This window comes from Phallusia mammillata, chromosome 1, assembly GCF_965637545.1.
Source record: "Phallusia mammillata chromosome 1, kaPhaMamm4.hap1.1, whole genome shotgun sequence".
In the NCBI taxonomy this organism is placed as follows: Eukaryota; Metazoa; Chordata; class Ascidiacea; order Phlebobranchia; family Ascidiidae; genus Phallusia; species Phallusia mammillata.
In genome coordinates, this window is record NC_137252.1 from 19,848,240 (window position 1) to 19,868,064 (window position 19,825).

The 19,825-nt window shown below is 38.0% G+C and overlaps 2 protein-coding genes across 2 annotated transcripts in view; both read right to left on the minus strand.

Moving 5' to 3' along the window:
• Nucleotides 1-19,825, minus strand: part of LOC145223418 (integrator complex subunit 3-like) — an 80,803-nt gene that overhangs the window by 2,675 nt on the left and 58,303 nt on the right. The gene's annotated exons all lie outside the window — the stretch shown is intronic.
• On the minus strand, nt 115-14,699 carry LOC145223435 (uncharacterized). The gene is made up of 22 exons (XM_080089863.1): nt 14,559-14,699; nt 13,988-14,150; nt 13,495-13,652; nt 8,998-9,191; nt 8,664-8,759; nt 8,501-8,596; nt 6,909-7,007; nt 6,147-6,176; nt 5,856-5,963; nt 5,188-5,217; nt 4,839-4,949; nt 4,426-4,455; nt 4,244-4,351; nt 4,143-4,172; nt 3,981-4,082; nt 3,881-3,910; nt 3,645-3,752; nt 3,225-3,458; nt 2,616-2,736; nt 1,677-1,753; nt 1,278-1,391; nt 115-975 (listed from the first exon to the last, which is right to left on the minus strand). The coding sequence occupies exons 1-22, from the start codon at nt 14,689-14,691 to the stop codon at nt 775-777; spliced, it is 2,373 nt and encodes a 790-aa protein (XP_079945989.1). The 5' UTR covers nt 14,692-14,699; the 3' UTR covers nt 115-774.

The following is a 19,825-nucleotide window of genomic DNA, read 5'->3' on the forward strand; positions in this document are numbered from 1 at the left end:
CCCAAGTATTAATGACAAATTTCGGACTCATAAAGTAAGAAAAATTTAATTGGGCTATTAATTAGATCGAGATCAATAGTTGGTTGTTATTTCTGGTACAAAGAATATTTACCGTTAAACAAAAAAACATATATATTGTACAAATATGTTTAGCAAAAGTAAGCATTTTTTTACATAAACAAGCACATAACGAAGGTTACTCTATACTTATATGCCAGCAACGTTGCGGTTACTGTAACAGGAGGTCTACTACAATTTTACAATTCCAGCGAAGATTGCATAATGGTATTTACATTTGTTTAGTTTTCTGAAAAACACAGAAAGTGAATCAAACACAACAAATGAAAACGACAATATAAAAAGCAAGTAAATGCGTTCAGCTGATTTGCATAGATGCCACAAAGTTTATGAGTACAGTATCCGAATAACAGGATGTTCGTCGACTCGTTATGAAAGTGTTAAAGTTGCACGGTGATTTTTCGAGTGACGCACAGTGGTCTGCCACACCTTGCGGAGTAACGTAATAAAAACACCAGTGTACGCGAAGGAGTAGATGTCCTATACAACGGCATGAACAAAACAGTAATGTTTTGTGCTAAGCAAAGCAGTAAAAGATGACTTATTATCAACAAATGACTATACAATAAGAAAAGATAATGCCGAAAACTGCCCATAATTAAACTGATATGTAATAACTGAATCGTTTAAAATTTACCGAATGTTTCTTTACCATAAACAACACTCAAAACACGTGACTAATTAAACAATCATTGACTACTTCATCACAGCATAACTATTTTCATCACGTGATGAGAATCTTCTTGAAAGGCGCTGAAAGGTAGATAAGGGGCGTTGTCCAGAGAATGACCTGGAGTGAACCCAGGCGTAAGTGGAATCAGCAACTTGCCAAGAATTATTATTGCTTCGATTGTTCAGGTCGTACACTTCTGTCTCCGAAATATTTTTGCTGTCGTTCTGACAATATATATTATATATATATCTTTAGTAAAACCACCAACCACGTTTTCAGAAAGTGCCGTATTTTGTGGGGAACTCGAATATTGTTTGAAGTGAAGTAGTCAAGTAGGTTAATTTCACGTTAAATTTTTTTAGTAAAAGACATTTGATTGTTGATTGTAAAATATTTGTGGTGTTTTCTCGAAATACGTTTTCATCTGTATCATTCTTTTTTGAAGTTCTGCCATAGTTTGTACCTTCGGTCATTAAATCACAAACAACTACTTTCTCATATTCATGCAACACCCCCTTCTACCGACCATCATTTGAGTAGCCCAAGCCGTCAAGTCGTGAATATGCGCGTCATCCCCTCCTTCACCTGACTTCCGTAGCTCTACTGACGTCATAGCAGTGTCCGCTGTATTATCACCAGCCTGCGAAACGTCACAAGTATTGTGACATCATTACACTTAACTTGTTGGTTAAATGTTTCAAAGATTAACAATGCTTTTTAAATTTTCACCAGGGCTGTGGAGTCGGAGTTGGAGTCGTGATGTACATGGCGACTCTTTCTTTCAGCCCATTTCATTAAACAACAGCAATACATTGTGCAAGGGCAGCATTTTTTAGTTACAGTCAGATATATAATTTTTAAGACTCCATAACCCTTATTTTCATCACTAGGTTTTGATAAAGTTTGGCATTGTTTTTCAGCTTACCAGTTTCCCTTCCTCTATCGTAACATCGTCGGGTGAGCGGGAACCAAATATACGGACCATAGGTACGTTATTTCCATCTAAAAAATATCATGTCTGCTATACTGTAAGCGTAAGGCGTAATTATTGCGAAATACTAAACTGAATTGGTTCAACTTTGATCGGTTTAGCACAAAATAAATGAGTTATTAGACAATATTATGTTACTTCGTTAGAGACACGATTATAGTTGACCTAAAAGTTTTTACTTTTGACGTCTATCCACTAGTATATTTTCTAGAGCTAGTTTCTGTTGAACAGTCACTAAGCAAAACATTCTAACACCATGTTTTTTTATGGTCTAGTACTCAGTGGTTCCCAAACTGTGGGCCCTGGCCCAGTACTAGGCCACCAAGACATTTTCAATGGGCCACAGAGCCATTTGAACAGATTCTACTGTTTTGTTATACTGTAGATTTTGTTTTGAAAAATATATTATTTGCAAAACAACAATTATTTAACAAGTAAGGTCTGTCACCTAGCAATGGGTTTTAGCTGCTATTTGGGAGATGGCAGTTAAAAGTGGGTGTGGAGTCAAGCATGTGAGTAGCGGGCATTGAAAAGTAGCTATTTATCGAAGCTTACTTTAAACATTGAGTTAAATTTACTAAATAATAGCTGCAAATATGGCTAAAGGGAAGTATAATGAAAGTTCATAGAAATTGTTCCCAAATTTACAGCACGACGTGAGCCACAAATCGCTACTAAATAGACGTTTGGGCCACAGACCAAAAAAGTTTGGGAACCCCTGGTCTAGGTTTTACGTGCCAATAATAGAAAAAGATACAAAACTTAAAAAAACTACAACGTTTTATCTTCGCTGACAGCTCTGCATCGGTTTTGGCACATTCGAACATAAATCAGACATTCTACTTCGTGATTAATTTGTTTGTTTAGTCCAACCTGTTTGTTGATCTTCTTTGCAGCAGCCTGTACATCCCCAGGCACCGCAACACACGCAGCAACTACAGCAGGCCCAGCAACATGGTGCGTTGTTCGTCTGCAGGCGGGTTTTTCCTCGCCACTTTACCCAAATAGCAGCGCTTTTAGTCATATTTTTTGCAATTACTTAAATCACAGCCTATTGTTTCGATAACATGTTTTTTTTATTGTTTCGATAACATGTTTTTTTTTACAAAAATACACCCTTTGTTACGACCAGAAATACATTATCAAAGTAACTACAGGCTAAAAACAGGTCTTCCCACGTAAGTTTACGTTAAAATAAGATTTTACTAATATAATTGAGAACTGCTGATTGTTAGCTATCCATCAATAGGAGTCTAAACCCCTTGTTTTGTTTAATTCAAAGATTTTTAAAAGTTTGTTTTAAAACGAACGGCTTCACTCCGTATCTTATTTGCAGTTTTACAACATTTTTATCTTTGGGCCACATTATTGCTATTTGTGTGATTATCCCAATCAAGTAACGTATAAAAAACACAGTTATGTTATTTAAAGAGCCTGGCTTCGTGGCAAAATGCAAAAAAGGCGCGATTCACGAAATCTTACCTGGATCATTCCCAGGGAACCGACTTGTATGGAGTTAATGACTAGGGCGGATATCGCTGTGACTCTTCTCTCAGTGGCCACAACACAACACACACAACAAAATGGAATGCAAAGGTAAATAAGTCCCACCACAATTGCTGCTCCCACTATAGATGCGAGAACGACCAACCACGTGAATGCACCGCCACCAACTACGAAACATGGATCGGTGTTGCAATCCACTGTGCGGTTGTTCTGTTGATGTAAAACAGGTTCAGACATCCAGCGCAAATATTAGATTGGCCACGTTCGTATTAACTTTTGTTAGCAGAGAGCCGAATTTTTTTTTAAATCATCGTATTTAATACATTAGCATTTATTTTGATTGATTTTATCAAAGCTTAGCTTACTATGCGCAAAAACGTATTTCCACTGCCTGACCTGTTCTGTTTGGGCAGGCGTGACACATTGTTGGGTTTGTGACTTCACTCCACCGCCGCAAGTTTCTGAACAATTTGAATTATCTTCCCATTCATCGCATCCACATGTCTGTACAAATGTTAAAAGAGAAACACAACTGCTGTAAAATACATTATAAACGTGAACTGCAACCCAAAGAAGAAGAAATGGATCGAGCAGGACATAAAGGAATCAGATAGATAAACGAAAGAAAATACCTGTTCATTACAAGCCGTAATCTGCTCCTCCTATAAACACAAAAAATGATTAAAACATACAACAATGCCATCAAGCAATTATGCATGAACTAGTACTTACAGTTTGATTGACAGAAGAACAAAACCGCTGCTGTGTTTTATTTCCGCTTCCACATAAAACTGAACATTCTGATGTGTCAGACCACTCAGTGCAATCACAAACCTAAAGACAATAAAATCGTTACAACGTCCTTCAACGTAATTACTTAAATATTTTACTTACCTCTAGGTTGCAATTTGTCGTACGATTTTCCTAAAAAATAAAAAAAGTTGACGTCACAGAGAGCATACAAGTGATCATGTGTAATATCGTTATAGATTTACCCGTTCTTGCGACGAAGGTTGGGTGCAGTTCCTGTATTGCCACTTGGTTCCATTACCACAAGTAAGTGAACATACACTGAAATCCATCCATGACGTACATCCGCAATCCTTAAGGTAAAATAACACATTGTGATATCATTTGTAAATTCCTTTTGCTAACAGAGATTTATTACTCCACACACCTGGTCGTTGCAAGTTGTGTTTCGTGTTTCCTGAAAAGAATTAATATGAAGGAACGACTTGTTACAAAATCTATTAAAACTAGAAGGATGGTTTAGCACGTTTTGCCATTGCACATAAAATATAATTGATTTTAAAACGTTAATATATTCCCTGAACTCAATGGGCCCCAGCATATTAGCCAATATTTTTACAACCTTCGTTGGTTTCTGCGAAGGCAGAAACTTATGGTTCCACACATGCAAGTTGAAAATAATGCATTTCAAGAGATAACCATGAGTAAGTTTTGTTGCTGTAAGGTCAAACACAGCCCCATAAATGGTGTTTGTATAACATCTTGTTTAAAATGTTAGGTTGTTAGCTAAAGTTGTGAAACTGTTAGCTAAAAGTTGTTTTCAAAAACAACAAAACTTACAGTTTGTGGTCGTGCTGAAGTTTCGCATACTCTAGTTTCAATCAATGTTCCACCTCCACATAACACGCTGCATGAATTACCACCATCGTCCCAGGCGGTGCAAGTACAAGGCTGTGTGTAAATTACGTGGGTCATCAACGTATATACAACATAGCATAACACAAAACAAGCTCACAACCATTTAAATGTCATGTATGGAAGGTTGTAACAAAACTTTGTGTAAAATTATTGCACAAGTGCGTACAAAAAACATAACGTAAGTGAAAGTTGTTCGTCCCACATACATTTCAACTTTTTTATGATACTGCTTTATTTCTAGAATAAAGTTTAAAAGTTCCAAAAAACTTACATCTGTATTACAGTCAACTTCTTGGGTTTCCTGCAATAAAAAAGTGGTATTGGAACACTGTATACGGATCTGTTCATAAGTTTAATGGTGAAAATAACGGCCCATCAGATCACTGATGATGGCATGAGCATTTGCCGAAACGTTTGAACAATACAGCATGTCGCTTTTTACGTCTATTTGGGCCGTTATTTTCACCAGTAAAGTGGTATTGGTTTCTTGGCCTAACGTGCTCCAAATTTTATTAGAGATCTTCAATTGAAATAAAAGAGCGTAGGCCACAAAGTAAAAATATCATGTTTATGATTTTTAATATGTTAGGTTTTACAATATTCACCACAGTGTGAATGGAATCAGATAAGTCTTCTTACATCTAGAAAGCATGTCAAGTTTAGAAAATACAAGTGGAGCAAAAGCACCGGCGATTAGAAATTTTTGTAAAAACGGTTAGAGCTATTTGGGTGGGGTGAGGTTTTATAATAAAAAGCTAGTTCAAATACTTAGTTTCAAACTCGTTCCATGAATAAAAACTCATTTATGCCACTTATCGGCATTTACAAAACTTTGTCTACTGTGAATTCTAATTTTAGCAGCTCTACTGGATATTTGATGTATTTCATGCAACGATTAAATATGCGAGCCTACTGAAAAAAATTGATGATGAAACTTACATATTTGGTGCAACCAGCAACGTTACATACTCTCTGTTGAAATCGGATCCCTCCGTCACAGATTGCGTTGCAATCCGACACATTTATCCATGGCCCAAAAGTACAACTCTGTGATGAAACATTAAACGTCACTATAAAGTCATACCGCAGTGAAATAATACACAATAACTTAGCAATAAGCAAGGTTTGATGATTCATGCATCAGAGGTTGCTCAAAACCCGACATTCTTGCCGTAAAAAATTATAAGCTAAAAACTTGGTTTGGTTATTTATTTACAATATAAAACTAACCTGGCTGTTGCAAACGAACTCCTGAGTTTCCTGAAAAATAATTTTATTGTTTGATAAAAATCAAATACTTTAGTAATAACAAAACAGAACAAAAAATGCCGGTCCTCCGCCCTGAGGATCGACCCACTAATTCACCCGATTCCAACCGAATTTGTGGGTGGGCGTCTCCCTAATTCGGGTAAGATCTCGAACCACGAAAACAGAATTCAAATTAAAGTAGTAATAAAGCCACGCTCAAAGTTTTGGGGAAACCTGAACGATTTATGCAGATAGATATTTAAAAAATCGTAAGTTATTATTGCAAGTTGTGTTCTGCATTCACGGCACAACAGCTGCCCAGCAGTAAATTTTCATGTTTGTTATCCTATGCTTTTGGGAAAATTGACGTGTAAGATAAGAAAATGTTGCAGTGATTTTTCGAATCACAAAACTGTCAATAGTTCAAGTAAAAAAAAAACTTCGTAAGTAAAAAACTTACGACCTTTACAACTCCAAATTTTAATTGACTCATAAGTGATTTATTACTACGCCGAGCAGAAACAACACACCATGTCGCAGGACATGATGTACAAGATATTAATTATTCAATTAAAGGGCGGCCTGCAAAAAATGCCTGGCCAAAATAATCCATTGAGCGAAAAAGTTTGCCAAGTCCTCTCCGTAAGGAGCCCCAAAAATTTATTTGGTGGGGACAGAGGAAACGTATCCAAATCTTCCACAACCCGCTTTTGGATAACTCTTAAACCATATGTAGATACTGACCTGAGTTCCAAAACAGTTTCGGGTTCGAGTTATTAATCCGCCGTCACAAACTTCGCTACATAAACCCACGTCAGTCCACGAAGTAGTGCATGTGCAAGTCTACAAAGACACACAAAACTAGAAAGGTGACCGTTCTTAGTGCCAATACCTATATTTCACGTCATCCCTATCTTTATGGAACAAAAATGTATGACTCCACACACACGTGTACACGGCGAATTGGTTACGGTGTTCTTATTGCGCATATATATTTAGACAAAAAATGTCAAATTAGTAAAAAGCTATAACTCAAATCTTTTAAAATCTGCCTATGGTTGTTTCAGATTCATATAATGTTGTAAAAATGTAAAACGAACAAACGCTCTACAGCAGGGCTCTTCAACCGGGGTTCCGTACTACCCTTACAGGGGTTCCTTTAAGCGTTGCACAGGGGTTCTCAGCGTTTCGGTGAACAAATTCAAACGTAAATGTATCATAACAATATCATTGTTGCAAACAGCAACGTTTGCCTGTACAATCTAGTTAACTTTGGTTGCACCATTGATCAATTGTGACGTAATAAACACAGCCTTGATACACTAAAAAATTGCGAGATAAATCTAGAAACGACCGTTATACAAGTAGCATGTCAATGCGTTTCAGTGAATCGTTTAATTAAAGTCAACTTGTATTGTGTGCTTGGAGTGTGTTAGGTAAAAATGCATGTTTTTTCTTTGATGTAGCCTACTTCTGTTACATTCATTAAAATTATTTTATTTTATGTCAAAGTACGGCGGAACCTTGCACAAAATGTAAAATTCACATGTTAACTAAATGTTTGAAACCAACCTATCAATGCTTTCTACAAAAAAAACGCAGACGCTTAAACACACATTTGGGGTATTTTGGATATTTACAGGGCCAATTTGGGTAAATTTTAAACAAAGAATAAACAAAAAAAATACCAAATTGGGATTGATATTTTTGACATAAAGTAAAAGTATTTATCTAAAAGTTCGAAAGAACGTTCGCATACTTTATGGAATGCACCTATTTAAAAAGTCTAAAACTCATGAACTTAAAAAGTCTAAAACTCACGAGTCATGAATTTTTGAAGTGCTTTAAGTTTTGGGACCTCGGGTTCAAAAATCACGATGCACTTTAGACACCTAACTACACTACAAATAAATTTGAAAAATGTAAATTCGAAATAGTTTGAACCACGCTTACTTGTGACAAAGCTCGGTGTTAGGCAGAAAAATGACAAAAAAATTTTGTAAACAATGTGTCTCCTCCTGGGAAGGGTACCAAATATCAAATAAACATAAATGCACTTAGAAAATGGTAATTTGACGACTTGTTAAAGTTGTCGTTGGATAAAGCAATATAATACAAAAAAAGCAAGGGGTCGCTTGCGTAGCCGAATGGGTTGCATTAGCAACGTAACTTAAACACCGCTACCCGTTGCGTGACTGTAAGTTGCCGCACCACAGGTGACGTGGCGACTTGGTGATGTGGTAAAAGATGGTAATCCAGGCAATAAATATTACCATAATTTTGTTTTTGTTTAATTATTACAAACAAAACATGATGCGAGCGGCATGCTAACTCACCGGTCCATCTGCGCCAGTACATGCTTCTAGTTTTGTATCAGGACCAACACATCCCGTGGCTGGAGATCCGTTTAACAAACATTCACGAGTGTACGGCTGGATAATAAAAATAAATTTTTGATTCTTGCCCGAAAATTCTTAATTAGCTTAACTTTTCACTCACTTGCATTCCGAAACCACAGGTTACATTACACGAGTCTGAAGGGCTCCATGGACCGTATTGCTGGCATAAATTGGTATTGCAGTCCTGTGTTTCCGTCTGTGAAAGGAAAGAGTTGAGAAAATCTAATGTAAACTCAAGAATGAAAACAACTGGATCAGATATGTGTTTTTAAATGTCCGAGACATATTGGAACATGTTTTTAGCTTTTCTCTGTGGGAGGTTTCGACTTCCAGCACCGTGTAGAGCAAAAATGTAGCACTTAATAGTCATAAATTACCGTAGGAGCGAGTCCACAACTTTTGTCTGGTAAAACCAACTAACCGGTATTGCTTACCTGCACACCGCTGGCATCGGCACCTTGACATTGGTTGGAAATTAAACTTTCACCGTAACAAGTTCGATTGCGACTTTGACTACCAGTTCCACACGTTTGCGTGCAAGAAGTAAAGGTCGTCCAATTCTCGTAAAAAGGACACGAACGTGTATTGCATGATGACGTAAGCGTCACAGACGATTCTCCCATCGCCCCTGTACAGTTAAAGCAGACGGTAAAAGTGCTAAGCCGCTCTATATTGCAATATTGGGGACATAGTGAAAGACTTAATTAAACTAGAAGCACAGTTAGTTGGAGCATATGATAGCAACTATTGCCACTGTACATACACAGTGACCTATTGTAAAAGGGTGTACACACGAATTAATTTGCCAAGCTTTTTTATGCAATTACCAGGATTATGCGATAAACCGGACATTTTTTAACAAATAGCTATCAACAATGGTTAAGACTTACAATATGTGCAATTAAACGGATTTTGCGATCAACTGAATGAATCTTTGAGTGCTCTAACTGGATTTATAATAGTTTAAACCGTGTGTGCTAATGTTTGTTGTTTAATAATAACAGTCAACGAAATGGATTTCTATCAAACAATACCAGCTATTAGTGGTTGAAATTCCAGATTGACCTCTATATCTTTCTCCATAAATTTACCCATTTAAATTAGCGATCATTGAATGCTTGCGGCGTCCATATTTTTAAGCTTTGTGTCGCATGTTTATTTCACATTGTTTTCGCACAATAAGCCTGCTAACAACGTGGCAACTGCACATGCCCAATTAGCCTGTAATGCACATTTTTGTAACTTTTCAAACCAGTTTTACCAGTCAAAATGAAGTTTGAAATGATGCACGCCCGCCAATACAGATGAAAACAATCCGGTTAAATGCAAATTCGCTTACTCCAAATTCAAGATAATGGTGCGAGGACAAACCGCTACATCTACTTTAAGACAAGCATAACTACCAAAAAAGAGCAAAGATTAAACAAAATTAGGCGTTGCTTAACAGTTCATCAAATGCATGGGTATCATTGCTGATAATTCATTTAACTGCGTTTTGAGCACTGGGTAGATTTTTTTTCTCTTGTTGAAAATGTGGAGTGCGCATCCGTTGTATCATTTTCCATTCGGTATGCAACTTCACTGTGGGAAGTATCCCACTTGTAGCTTGAGGGTAATATTTTATGTATGGCGTGTGTCCCGTGGGTTGCTGTTTTTTTTTTAAACCACGTGACTTATTGCAGCATAAAGTTTGGAAGCCTGACGTCACCTTATGTGCTGTGGTGTAAGCGTTGACCAAGTCACGACCGAGTGTTTTTAACTATTAAGGAGATAGAAAACGTTTCTGTTGCGGTAATTGAGTGTCATTGCAACTTTATTTTGACCGGGGAAGCGTAAATTCGTAATTTGCCCACCATGTGTACTGTTAGTACTGTATTCGGATGTTCGGAAATTAAGGTTAACGGGAAATTGAAAATGCGTTTGAACGCATTTCAGAGGCCTAGTAATAGACAACAGGCATTGTTAAAACGTCCGCAATGCGGCGTATTTACAAATTACGTTCAACAATTTCAAGTACCTAATTGATCAACATGCAACATAAGAGTTTGCAGCCGCGCGATCTTCTTATCGCTATTTTTTGTGTGTGTTTTGCACTTTGTCGCTATATAAGAATTTTGTCCTGCAAGTTATGTCATTATCCTGATGAAGGCGTCTTGTATAGGACGTCGAAACGTCGATTATTTATAATAAAACTGCTGGTTGAGCAATACTTTGTTATACATTATGCCTGGCAGCAATAGCCTATTTCATGAATTTAAAGGTCTGTACGGACCCAGCGTCCTTTCGCAGTTGCGGAAATACGTTGATCTAAGACGTACCATTGTGAGACACAAGATGCACCTTTTTTTCAACCATAGATGCCTTAGTGACAATGTGTTGCCTCGGTCGCTTCGGTTTAGATCGCCTCATAATTCGGCAGCGGGTAAAAAGATAATGTGGAAGTGCGGAATGGCCTTCATTCAACTGCGCATAGGCCTCTCTCACCATCGGATAAGGGAATGCTCTGAGCTCTCAGAAGAGCTTTTGCGTAGATTAGCCGCAATTCTTTCACATCATCACATGTGTCGCTTTGAATTGTATGTTAAATCGGGTAACGAAGCCCTTCAACGTCAACTCACGATTAACACGGAACGTCATCTCTGTTCGATTGCCCCAAAACGCAAGGAAGCCACAAATGCAACCGGAATGCTTCAAAAGAAAAATTGGGTCGTTAATCTGTCCAGCTATCAGCCGAATGAAGTGGAGCTAAAGGTTCTGCAACTAGGAACAAACTTTGCAGTTGCACCAAAAACAGTTCCGAAGGCAAGTATGTTGGCCTGTGTTGAGAAGGGTATATATTCTTTGCCGATGCATGTTAAAACTTTAATACAAAGCAAGCTCGTTAATTGTATTAAAAGTCACAGGGGCAATACTTGCAATCTTACGACATCTGAGCGTCGTGCAGTCACAGATCTCAAAGCCAATGACGACATTACTATTCTACCGGCGGATAAAGGTAATAGCACTGTTATTTTGGACCGCAAGGTTTATGACGACAAAATTCAAAAGCTTTTGCACGACTCAAGCACGTACAAGAAATTGCCACGTGACCCGACCCGAAGAACGGAACTAGTTCTTAAAAAGTTTGTTAGTGCTTTGCACAAGGAGAAGAAATGCATCTCCGACGCGATGTTTCACCACCTGCACAGCACAGATGGTTCTGCTCCAAGGTTATATGGATTGCCGAAAGTCCACAAGAAGAATGTACCTTTACGTCCAATCGTGTCGTTTATTGGAAGCCCCACTTACAACCTAGCCAAATATCTAGCTCGACTTCTAGCACCGTTGGTCGGAAACACTGAATTTACCGTCAGAAATTCTGCAGAGTTTGTGAAAGATTTGAAAGCGCAACAATCATTGTGTGAAGACGAAACGTTGGTTTCATTTGATGTTACTTCATTGTTTACCAACGTACCAATCGATCTAGCATTGGAGATAACGGAGTCTCGTTTACTCGATGATTACAGCCTTAAAGACAGGACCACATGGACTCATAAAGACATACATAGGGGGCTTGAGATTTGTTTGGAACAAACATACTTCAGATTCAGAGGTGCCTTTTACAAGCAAATGTATGGCACAGCCATGGGCTCTCCTGTGTCAGTGGCCGTTGCCAACATGGTCATGGCGTCTGTGGAGGAACGTGCCTTGCAAACTTTTACCACACCGCCACGGTTTTGGCGACGGTATGTAGATGATACATTCTGTATCATCGATAAAACACCAGGTAACAGAGTTTCTGCGACATTTAAACAATGTGCAACGAGGAATTGCATTCACTATGGAATTGGAAAGCAACAACAGTCTTCCGTTTCTAGATGTGGAAATTTTGAAAGCGGCGGATGGTAAACTTTCCACGCGTGTGTACCACAAGCCGACCAGTACCACGCGCTATTTACACTTTAAATCCCATCATCCATGATACCAGAAAGGGCTGTTGTCAAAGCACTTAAAGACCAGGCCGTACGCTTGACGACAGACCCTGCATTGCTCCAATCGGAATTGCACAGGGTAAATGAGGCCCTGCGGTTAAATGGCTACCCGAACTGGATTCTCCGTGATCACAAAAAGGTTTCACGGAAACAGATCCAGTACAAAGAACGTGCCTTCGTCACCTTACCCTACATACCAGGGTTAACAGATATAATCCGTCGTATGTTGACCGATTTTGGTGTATCGGTTGGGGTCAAACCAGCAAACACCCTACGAAAGATTCTGTCGCACCCAAAAGACCCGCTAGATGCTACTGCGACAAGGGGTGTGGTTTATGTTATACCGTGCGGAGAGTGTGACGACATTTACATCGGTGAGACAGGCAGAAGTCTAAATACGCGCCGGAAGGAGCACGAAAGGGATGTGGGCAAGAATGATGCTAGGAAATCAGCGTTGGCAAACCATGCAACTACTCACCACCACAGCATTAATTTTTCTGCTGCTCAGGTGTTGGTGAAGGAAACTGATTATCACAAGCGAAGTTTCCTAGAGTCTTGGAACATCCATTCACGCGCCAACACAATGAACGTTAAAACAGATGTTCTAATGCCCATAAATTATCGGGCGCTTTTACAGCTTCATTTGCGTGGTGCGAGTTTGCAGCCGCGCGATCTTCTTATCGCTATTTTTTTGTGTGTTTTGCACTTTGTCGCTATATAAGAATTTTGTCCTGCAAGTTATGTCATTATCCTGAAGGCGTCTTGTATAGGACGTCGAAACGTCGATTATTTATAATAAAACTGCTGGATGAGCAATACTTTGTTATACATTATGCCTGGCAGCAATAGCCTATTTCATGCAACATAATGTCTCCTAAACGCAGGGATATATCTAGGCCAAGCAAGCTCCATTTATTGTTTGATTAAGGTTGCCGTTAGTAGAGTGGCAAATAAACTAACCTGGACATAGCACACTTGGAGTCCCCCCTTGGGTACATTCCCTCCTTGTGGTAATGTTTCCGCTCCCGCACAGTTTGTTGCAAGGAGAAACGGTTGACCAGGATGACCAGGATCCAGTGCATGAGCTGGTGTCCAAACAATACCACTTCTGCACGTATCTAGGTTTGGAAATTTGTCATCAAGATCGATTACAATTATTTAGCATGATACAAAAAGTAATTTTAAAAAGTGATTCCCAAACTATGTGTCAAGAAACATTAGTTTTTGCAGAGTGCTAAACCTATACTTTGCTTTCGCGCCAGATGACAAACTTAGTACACAGCAAAAGTACGCCTTCTCATCCATTACATTAACGTTCCAATAACTTTTTGTTTTTAGCCTTAAAATTTCGCTATTTGTATTTGAGTGCCCAAACCCTCAAGTTTGAGAAACACCGCACGAGACGGTTAAGGATCTAACCGTAACATCACAATGTGTATTTGTTAGATAGTACCTGCAGTTGGGGTTGGACCCACATATACTCAGTCTTGATAATGTTGCTAAGTCACATTGTCCGCTACACGGAAAGGTTTCGTTAATCTGAAAATTGGAGCACAATCCTGAACAGTCGGTGTACTGCTCAAAGAAATAGTCGTTCTCATAACAATCCAAGTAATCTGCAATATCATGGAGATGCGACAATTAAAACCACTGTGTTGATGACGGTTAGATACTTGACACACAAATTGCAAATCACCCTAAATTATAAAATAATACAGCTAACAAAACCACACACAAATCCTTGCTAAATTAAAATTGGCTTTTGCTAGCTTATGACTAAAAATAATTGAACAAAGTTATGGGTACACAATTAAAATATGCGATTAGCCACAATCAAAACTACGTGTCAGCGGTGTTGCAAAATAGACAGATATGATCTTTTAAATGTTTAATTATCTGTGACCAATATAATTTAGCATTTGAAGAACAATAGTTTTTAAGTGCTTTCTGGTCACCAGGTATAGCAGTCTGTACTTTAATGAAAAGTCAAATAAGTAGCACACAGCAAAAGTTTCACGTCATACTTTGCGAAACACATTCCCTGCTTCTGTATCGCGTAGCAGCAAATTGGTCAGGTTGAAAAGCTGACCAATCACCGAAGTGGTGAATCCCGCTCGCAAAATTTGAAAGAACCAACAAAATTATAATTTTTTCCATGGCAAACATCTAGAATAAAGTAAAAATGGTAACATAGGTATTTTTACATTATTACACAAAAACTCAAAGTGTGAAGATCACGGCTGCATTTAAACTAATACACACCAAAACAGAACAAACCAACGAAACGCTTTGTTACACTAAAGTGCTTCATAAAGAACAGCCGCCACGCCCCAAACCGGTAAAGATCATTAAATATTTTTTTAATTATTATTTTTTCATTTTCGCCCGAATTTCGAGGGGGAAGGAGTGATGTCACACCGTCCTGTCACGTGACTTCGCTGAAACAATAGAATTGTTTACGAAACCTTCAGTTGTCTCACTGGCAATTTTGCGTCTGTTAGCTTTAAGACAATTTCGTGTTTGTAAACTTGCTAAAGTTAAAATCATTACGAATTTTTCTCTCTCAATATAACTTCAAAAAAATAGAAACAAACGAATTGCAGCAAATGACAACAAGAATAAAAAGTGGGATTATAAATGACTTTGTTTTTATCCAAAATGCCGGCATAATATCGACAAAACCGCTGCCTATAAATAGAAACGAATACCAAAGCACGTGGCTTTTAGATAACAATTTAAAAAACTTACTTTAGTATTTACAACGTGAATACAATAATCAGTTTTTGCAGAACTCGTTCTGAAACCCGTGTTACCAGTTTACCACTTAATGCGCTCAAACTGGGCTAAATAAAAGTAGTTACACGATTTTTCTGAAAATTAAACTAAATGCATTTTGTCATGACCATTTCCAGCAGTGGATAACCAGCAACAAATTACTTAAGCCTTAATCAAAATGTTTTCTAAAACATTCGTTTCCTCAACAATCACTCATCCCATTGGTTATGTTTGTTTGATCTGTCTATTTTATTTAACGCTTATCAACAACAACCGATTGCAGCCAAAGCAACGTAAAACGCAAAGCGAGCCGTCGGAATGAAGAATAGTTTTACATCAAAATTAAAACGCAGGGCGGGCATATTTAACCAATTTCAATACCATTAGTCAAGGCAGTTTCCACACATAAATGTTTTCGTAAGTTTCCTTAGTTTTTGTCTGCGATTTTTGTTGCGAATCAGCAAAAAGGACCCTATAATTGAATATTCTGTCACGAAAAATACAGCATATAAATCTGCAAAGCTGAAAATTAATAACACGACTTATATTCCAATTCAAAGTAAAACACCATCTTCAAGGAGTTTTTACGACATAAAAGCGAATAAATTCAACGATGCATATACCTACCAAAGTAGTAGCATAATCGCGAGTGTTGCACACGTGCATAGTTTTGAATTACACTGCAAGCATACACCAAGGACCGCAACCTTTCATGATGTCCCGTTACCAAATTTCACCCAGTAAGAATAAATTGAAAACTACCACTATGATATAAAACCAAGATGCCACAATCACTAAACAGAGACATATTTGTCTTCACAAAAATTTGGATTATTAGTGAGAAATGCTCTAATTTTCTTTTGCAAACTTGGTAGAAGCTACTACAAGTTAAGTGTTGCGTACAACTTGCGAAGCAGATATCTACAAACCAAACGCAGCTTTAAAATTGTATCCAAGAACAGGGTTTCCATCGATCTAAAGCTAAAAATAAGGACGACCGGTAAGAGATTGTTATCCTTACAAACAACGAAAAAAGGTAAATACTCACTAATTTAAAATTGTTTATTTTAAACTTTGACTTTACGATAAATGTTCACATAAAATAGTCTTGCCAACTTGTCTAGCAAGTTAGTGTGTCTAATAATAATGACATAATTAGGTTGGAAGTGGAAACAAACATATTTCGTAGAAATAAGGAAGGTATGGTAACCCGATTATAAGTATACAAACAAAGCCACTGCAACCAATGCATTCAGCTGTGAACATGTCCAATTGAATAGACACAACCTTATACTAACCAATTATTTCAACTTATTATATTCAAGTTCAGATCTTGTGGACATCCGCCTTGCAATTGTGACAACAGCTGACAGAGGCCGTTGTCTTCCTGTTGTGCTAGGGTGAACCCAAGGCGACTGCTGATTGACCCGGGAGTTATTATTGGTCACATTATTTTCAGGTACGATGTCATCCCCTGCCCCGGCTCTTGCAGCCTAGAGAGTTGGTTCGTGTCAGTCACGATGATATTTTTGGACATATAAATAGGAATTCAAAAGCAAAGACAAACGATAGAAATAAACAAATTCATTTTATCAAAACAAATCCTACAATCATATCTTTGGCCCATTGTTGCAACGTAGGAGTTTTCATATCCTCGTCCAATACAGTGGTTACACGTGGGGTTCTGTTGTTGGCTGATTCCTTAAAAAGATAATAAACCTTTTTTTAACAAAAATCTAGTCAACTATGTTAAAACGTTATTCTCACATTTGTGCCGTGTGCTCCCGCAGGACCAACTTCGACTGGAGCCATTAAAACATCATTGGCAGCTTTGGACAAAAAACACCTTTTAATGATGTGAAACAATTTTGCAAACGAATGCACGAACCTTCGACACTCTCAACTGTGTCGCAACAGTGAGGAAAGCTTCGGAGCGGTTTGTTTTGCAAACTTGTTTTCCCATACCACTAAAGAAAGTAAATGATGATAACATTGTGTAGTTATCTCACCTTTATGCTGAACAGGTAGATAAATTCAAACAATTAATACAGACAGACATTTCGACAGTTATTATAGCAACAGAATTATTATGCAAATATTAATAACAGATCGGTGGCGACCCATTTTTTTTTCAAAACCAGAAGTGCAGCATTTCTTCAAGGAGCAATTTCTTACTGCAAGAATTCGTTTGTCAGAAACGTTATCGACGACCGAATCAAATTAAATGTCGAGCCACTTATGTGAAGCGACCCAAGTTTGAAAAGCACTGCGCGACAGTCCTTTGTACATTTTGCATTAATTTAAAGTGACAAGTTTGGACTTACCACGATAACGCCTAGCGTTGCAACTTGCATCGATTCGATAACAAAAGCTGTTGATGTGTCCACGTGCAGCGTTGCCGCGGCAACACAAGGTGCGCAACAGAACGGAAGGACAACATAGACGAGCAGAGCAAGTACTACAGCACCTACTATTGACGCGACGACGATCAGAAGAGTGAAACTCCCACCACCGACAGCAAAACAAGCATCCGTGTTACACGTCACTGTCCGGTTTCGCTATGACAAACATGACATTGAAAATTTTCAGGAGAACTATTTTTGGGTGCGTTTATACAAAAGACAAGAAAAAAAATTTAACACGTTTAAAAACTTAAAAGGCATTTGCTGCCAAAACAATTCATATGTTGAGAACTAGTATCTCACCACTTTATCACATCCCGTAGTAATGCACTTTTGTTCCTGTTGTTTGTTTCCACCTCCACATGTTACTGAACATGGTGAAGTATCTTCCCACAACCCATACTCGCAAACCTATTAAAACAACTTGCAAGGTTATTGGTTTAAAACCTGCATAATACCAAAAAATCTGAAAGACGTTTGGCTTTTTTTCATTTACCATCGAAAAATATCACATTCAAAACAAACTAGAAGGGTGGCTTAGCGCAGGGCTTCCCAAACTTTTTTGATCGCGACCCCTTTAAATCTCTTCAAAATTTTCCGCGACCCTTCACGCATAATATGATAAACAGTGCAAAAAATACGTTTGTTGTATTTATTGAAACGCTTAATTCGAGCGATAACTAAAAACAACCTACCGGTACTCGGAGTGTACTACCTTACACGTCCAAACACCGATACCTTTTACGTACTTTAGGCGAGCATTTAGTTTCTGTCACATTGTTTTGCAAATAGGCACTTGTCGCAATTTCCGTGTGGTTTGGACGTTTGCCGTGCGCCGAGAACATACGCACGTATACGTAAAGGACGATTTGTCGAATCGACAATTTTAACGATTTAGGTTTTAAGTAGTTTGTTAGGGAGGAAAACAACAGTAAAAGCAATTCATGCTCAAATCATGTATTGTTGACGCCTAAACTGAGGCCAACTTGGACCAAGTTTAGGCCGTTGCATGGCTTTGCAAACACATTTAAACACTGCTTAGAAATCGTAAATTTATTACCTATTTTTATCAGAGAAAGTTATTGCGCCAAACAAAACTTAAACGTTAGTCTATAACTCTATTGTAAGTCATATTTATGTTGCATTTAAATGCCTGTGTATTTCAAAACAATTGCAATTGTTGCGTTTCAACCGACGTCTGTTCGATCAATGGCGTTACTACTAGCGCGTTTGCGCTTAGCTGGAAACGTTTTAAAACCTGCGTAACTTGAACAAAGATGCGGCACCCCCACACCCCCGTACTCTACGCCAGTGTATAGAGTACTTTGTGCAAAATTGGTACAGCTCTCTGCGACCCCTCAAGTTTGTTACGACCCCCAGTTTGGGAAGCCCTGGCTTAGCGCATTTTGCTTTTGCACATACACTATAACATATTTTAAAACGTTAATATATTTCCTATGCTTATTATATATTGGGTCCCATATTAGCAACTTTCTTTCATAACCTAAGTTGTTTCTGCAGGCAGAAACTCATGGGTCCCACAAATGCAAAGTTTGCGTTTCAAGAGATAACCATGAAAAAGTCGGGTGTTGTAATGTAAAACACAGTGATTGATAACACAACGTAGAGTACACACTATACAAATCAGATTCACCACAGATAAGTATGTCCTGTTAAACGTTATATTTTTTTTTTAAAAAAGGAGTAAATAGTGGCATAATGAAGTACAACAGAAAAATGGACACCTATGAATAGCAAATTCTACAAGCTGTCCAACTTTCATGTAATTTGAACATTGTTAAAAAACGGCACCCAGTTTAGGAGCCATTGGGGTAAATTGTGGGGCTACAGGGCAAAACACAACAATTGAGGACTTAAATGGTAAGTTTAATAAACTTTGCAAATTTCATTTTGTGTTTTTCAAAAATTCACTTATTTTAGGGGTCTGGTGGGGTAAATGTTGGAGCTATATGGTAAAACACAATAATCAACATTTATAAATGGCAAATCCTACAAGCTATCCAAATTTCATTCAATTTAAATGTTGTTTAGAAAATGAACCCATTTTAGGGGGCTAGTGGAGTAAATGTTAGGGCTACAAGGTCAATCGAAAC

Coding starts and splice junctions, on each gene's coding strand:
- LOC145223435 (XM_080089863.1), bottom strand. CDS start 14,691: ATGGAAAAAATTATAATTTTGTTGGTTCTTTCAAATTTTGCGAGCGGG. Junction 4,352..4,425: donor ACACAACTTGCAACGACCAG/GTGTGTGGAGTA, acceptor TTTTACCTTAAG/GATTGCGGATGTACGTCATG. Junction 2,737..3,224: donor GTTCCCTGGGAATGATCCAG/GTAAGATTTCGT, acceptor ATTTGGGTAAAG/TGGCGAGGAAAAACCCGCCT.